The sequence below is a fragment of the Myzus persicae genome, unplaced genomic scaffold, assembly GCF_001856785.1.
Source record: "Myzus persicae strain clone G006 unplaced genomic scaffold, MPER_G0061.0, whole genome shotgun sequence".
NCBI classification, from domain to species: domain Eukaryota; kingdom Metazoa; phylum Arthropoda; class Insecta; order Hemiptera; family Aphididae; genus Myzus; species Myzus persicae.
In genome coordinates, this window is record NW_019103858.1 from 251,934 (window position 1) to 257,683 (window position 5,750).

The window sequence follows — 5,750 nt, forward strand, 5'->3', positions numbered from 1 at the left end:
CAAAAAAAAATACCGTAAGTACCTTATTGTGGTAAATCCAATATAATATGTATATCACATTATTTTAGAATGTATAAACTGTTAAAGATTATCGTCGATAAGTGCATATATGTAGTGAACTATATGTTTTTGGGTTGGGTACAACTTTATTTTTCTTAACGATTTTTGTGAAACTGATTTTTGTAACGCTTTGTTTATTTCAGTAGAAACACAAATCAACAATAAAATTAAAATAAAAATAAAATTCCTATCAAACAGTACCATGCTACTAGATTCTTGTCCACTGCACTATATAACAACCATTATTACTTACCCAAAAACTTATATCTATGATTCTTCAATTATTTTCGGTGCAGAGTATCTAGTCGCAGCTATACTTATATACTATTATAAACGAACGACATTTCAAACATTTTTTTCCAATATTAAATCGGTTTACTGCGCCAATCTCAGCAGTAGCCCTTGTAATTCGTTTATATATTATATACCTCATAGAGTAAGAGTAGAGGTGTATAATAATTAATAGGTACCTACAACTGAAACGTCAGTCGTCGTCTTACCAACCTAATGGAATATATTATACATATTATGTATACCGTCTTTTCAACAGCACAACACGACGGTGCATATTATAATGTTTTATTACGATGGTTACCATTTTAAGAGTACGTACCGCGGTTGTGCATTTTATACGTGACGGCACAGCGCACCCATAGCAATATATATTTTAATATTTACTATAATACTCGTATTCTGCATAAATTTTAACCATATTTACAATAGCAATAATTCAATATACAAACGAATTACGCGAGTATACTTTTTACTACGAAAAAGTACTAAAGTATACGAGTATAATTACCCAATCGGAATCTGCGTCGGCAATACGTATATTATATATTATTATGTATATTATGTGCTGCAGTGCGTATATGGATTCACCGGCGAGCCCGACGTGTAAAATATTATGGTAATAATTTCGATGTGCAGTCTTTTATCTTTTCTATAATAATATTATGTGAGCACAATATTATCGTTTAGCGTTCTCGCGTACAAGACTGACGTGTTGCAGCGACTTTAACGCCGCCAAGCTCGTCCCGCATCCGCACGATTTGTTATCGTCATCGAGTTTCGGCTCGCAGTGCTCGCACGATGTATACGTACGGAGGCGCACTCGGTCGGTGATAAATTATTGTTATACATATCCTCTCTCAGGCCTCAGCCCGTGATTATTAAATTGATTATATATTAAAATGAAAAAAAAGTTTAGCGCGATAAATTTAAACGTGTTTCTTTCCCTCTTATACACCGTGAATATAATAATATATAGCCGCCATAGCCGCGACCACACACATGCACACTTACACGCTGAAAAATCGCCGTTATAACTTATTGATAGGTAATTAATAATTGTACCCATCCCCGTTGTCGTAAGGAGGGGAGGTTATATACATATACGATTTGAATTTGTTATTTTTATCATATTATATGCGCGTTACCATACATTTTAGTTAATACCTACCCGACTTTTAGAAATGATAATGGAGTACGCGTTTTCGACAGTCGTTTTATCCCCACGAAAACAGTTATGATGTAACCATGTAAGTACAGTCGTTAATGGTATAGACTCAATTTCGATAACTGAGCGAATCGAACAGTGTATTATAACAATATGATAATGCTATAACGCGTCATGTATTAGGTATACGCGTGGATGAATGCGTAGTGTCGGAGCGAAAAAGTCTTTTTTATATTTAAAACGTAAATTCATCGTCGAAATTATTATAGTTGGGCACCTATAATGTATAGGCGTATGCTATCGAATTATGTTATAATAATTACGTGGCTTGACCACGATCAATATTACACGAATAAGAATGCTGCGGGCATACTACAATATCTGGGTCAATCGCTAACTAAAGACGAGGTGTCGATAGAGAGCATTATTGCCATAACATTATTGGCCGGAAAGCCAAACATAAGGATTACGCGTCACGATGAGGAGCGGTCTAGATATGTGATAGTCGTAGCTATTATGTATAGCGGACGAATAAAGACTATTAACCGCAAAAATTATTTGATTACATTTTGTACACGGAAAAAAATAATTTAGTTATAGTAAATGGTTATTTTATTTTGGTTGGTCGAACCATATAAAAGGTTACTTTTAACCATTTTAATAGGTTGCAACAACGTCACGTAAGTGGTTGCAAATAACATGTCTACAATACTACGAATATAATTATAAATTTAAAAATAGTTTTGCAGCTGCAGTTGAATTGGGTTTGTGTACTGTATTTACAGATTATAGTTGGGAATTTTGATCGATTATACACAAGATATCGATTTTATCATTGATAATATTGTTATATAATATTATAATGTAGATAATTATTATTGTCATATTATGGAGTATGGACGGACGTATGGTGATCACTGTTTATAGTATTTGTTATTCCCCGTCTACCAATACATCCTAGTACTTATTTCACATTTTGATTTTCGACTTCTTTGGTCATTGAGTGTAGTAGTGTACATTATTCATAAGTGCTACGTGCGACGTGCCTACTTCTATATAATACATATTAAATAACAAATAGACTGTATGTATTAAATATTTTATTATTTAATCATGGATAATTTTGTTGTAAAGAACTTAAATGAACTCAACATTCCGCAAAGTATTGTTCAAGAATTTATAGGTAAGTTTCCTAAACCTAAATTAATAAACCCTAGTTTACCCTAAGACTAGATTTAATCTATATAGTTATTTGTTAGAATGTAACAAGTTAGTACTAAGTTAGGTACAGTACCTAGTAGTCTATAGTACTTATTAGAATTTATATTATAATATTATATTTTGTAGGTATATAATAGGTACACCATACACACGTGTCAGTGTGTCACCTTATATTTGTTGTAATCCTTTAGCTTATTACAAATTAACAAATATATGTCATCTCATTTTATCGGTATTGATAGATCTGTGTATTCCTACTAGGTCATCGGTAGGTAAAGTAAAATATGTTATAGGTATTGACAATTTATTTAAACATACATTTAAAGTGTACTTGGGATAACTAAATCAAATTTATAAACATCAAGATCCTCTATTATTTCCCCATTTGGTAATAATATGTCTGACCGTATCAGAAATAGACGACATTTTGTAATTAATTTTTGCTTGTTATCTACCCAAATATTATTTTGTAATGGTTAGATCAAGGAGTAGATGAAGCTTTCCGATGCTTAACTGAATCTATGGTGCGAGAGCTTTGTCTACCTATGGGTCATCGAGCCAAAATAGTTAAAAGAATTTCAGAATTGAAGTCTGAGTTATCATCTAATGTCCAAGTAATAAAAGTGTACCTACTAATGTGTACCCAATTGTACCTATTAATAGTTAATACTATATTGTATGCATTAAACTGTATTATTTATTTTAGAATTCATGTAATTCTTCTTCGGAGACCTCTGTTTTTAATATTTTAACTGATGGTAATTTGAGTCATGTAAATGATATACTGAACTCCCATGAAACCTTGCAGACAAATTTGGATGATTCAAGTATCTATGCTTTATAATTTATATTCTTGTTGTGTTAAGCATTTACTATTTAATAATATAATTTAAATAAATTGTAGGTATAGAAATTATCAATCAGGATTTTTCAACGCTTGGAAACTGTATTACTGATAATAAAACTAGCCCCTGCTATACAAACAAACATTTCACCAGCTTCATTGATACTCCTGCTAGGACCAGCTTTATTGATACTCCTAGCACCAGCCAAATTGATACTCCTGCTAGGACCAGCTTTATTGATACTCCTAGCACCAGCCAAATTGATACTTCTAGCACCAGCTTTATCGATACTACAGTATGTTTTTTAAGTACCTACCTAACTAGTATATATGACTATGCATTCAAACCATTATTTTATTACTGTTAAATGTATTTTGTTACAAAATTGTTCTATGTACTAAGACACATTACAATTTTTTTATTTTTTTGTTACAGTCATTATATACATCAATTAGTTTAAAATCTATTTTGAATAGTTATCATGAAGGCAAAATCATTTTAGATAATTATTTAAAGAATAATGAACTAAATGGATTGTTGAGAAATAAATTATCTCATATAAAAGTAACGCATTTGCTCAAACAAAGTGAAGACAAGAAAATATCTACTGAAAAATTAATTGCAGTATCTTTAGAAATTTGTTCTGTATTTCCTCAAGAACATAAAGAGACATATTATACTCCTTACAAAAAAGAGGCAAATTTGGTATCGCCAGCTAGAGGAAAGTTGTGGGATAAGTATAATAATCTCAGAAAAGAAATTAGGAAAACAAACCAAAGATTGACTAAAGAGATTACTCCTGAAAATAGTTTTATACCTACCCTAGGTATAGTAAATATTATAGAATTTATTCATTAATATATTTATTAATATTAAATGTGTTATTTTTTTTTGTTAAGAATTAGCAGATGATATAATATGGCTCAAAAATAATATATCACCTTGGAGTATTGTTGAAAACAAATGGCTTAAAACATTTCAAGAGAGATATAATTATTTATTAAGCGATGATACAAATAGTTGTTATCTATCAGTCTATCCTCCATTAAAAAGTCCACTTGGATTTACATTGGTCAGTATGAATTTACTCAAAGCTAAAATTACTTAATTAATTTTTTTATGAGTTATTTTTACATATTTGATTACAGATTGATCTGAATTTTAGTCAGTTATACCCCCAAAAAACACTGATACTTTTTACCAAATTCGAAATTTAAAAAAACAAATTATCAAATTATATAAATAGATATAATGTTAAAGGAATTGATAGTAATTTGATAGATGCGATCATAAATCCTCCAGATTCTGGTAAGTTTTAACAAATTATTATTACATAAAATATGGCTCCTATTTAAAAATTCTTGAAATGTACAATTTATTACTTGAAATTAATTTTTAATACATAAATGCTAATACTTTATAGGCATTGACACAGTTGCTGCTCTAAAAGTTCTGGTAGAATTATTTAAACCAATAAATATATCAAAAAGAACATGTACTGGATCAAAAAAAAATTTTACTAGACCATCTAAATTAGAAATTCAGCAATCATTCATTTATTATGCAAATGTATGAATTCATAATTTCATTTCTTTTTAAAACTAAATTAATTCTTTGAAATAAGTAATTATAGTTTAGTTTACTTACAGACAGTATCACAGTTGAAAGAAGTAGACAATGAAAAATGTAACAAAGCGTTAAGAACGGGAGAAAAACTACAACCATATATAGTTTTTGTTGAGACTGACAATCAGGTGACTTATTTTTATATAGTAATCAACAAATTTTTTTATAAAGTTGAGAGCGCATTAAAGGCGATTGATATATGTTTTAAATCTTTCTTCGTTTTCAATTTACATTATACACCTAAGTGTGAACAAATTTGGTATTTTATACAAACATTTATCTATGAAATAACTACAAAGTTTGACAAAAATTGTAGTCCAAATGTCACTACTTTAATTAATAACTTAAATAAGTGTTAATTAACCAAAATGTATTAATAATTTTAATTTTAACAGTTGCAAATTTAATTTTTTACTTTAAAGCATTTACCTTTTTAGTTATTTGTTGTACTAAAATTGATTTTAATTTTAATTATATTTAATAAAAACAATTGTAAAATGGCATCATGCTTTATTTGTTTAGCTAGTGTAAATTCTTTT

The 5,750-nt window shown here is 29.4% G+C and overlaps 1 protein-coding gene across 1 annotated transcript; it reads left to right on the forward strand.

Annotated features, from left to right (window-relative positions):
* Positions 1-2,728: 2,728 nt before the first annotated feature.
* Positions 2,729-4,888, forward strand: LOC111035508. The gene is made up of 6 exons (XM_022317151.1): positions 2,729-3,354; positions 3,447-3,567; positions 3,645-3,880; positions 4,021-4,411; positions 4,485-4,657; positions 4,734-4,888. The coding sequence occupies exons 1-6, from the start codon at positions 3,262-3,264 to the stop codon at positions 4,800-4,802; spliced, it is 1,083 nt and encodes a 360-aa protein (XP_022172843.1). The 5' UTR covers positions 2,729-3,261; the 3' UTR covers positions 4,803-4,888.
* The last annotated feature ends 862 nt before the right edge of the window (positions 4,889-5,750 follow it).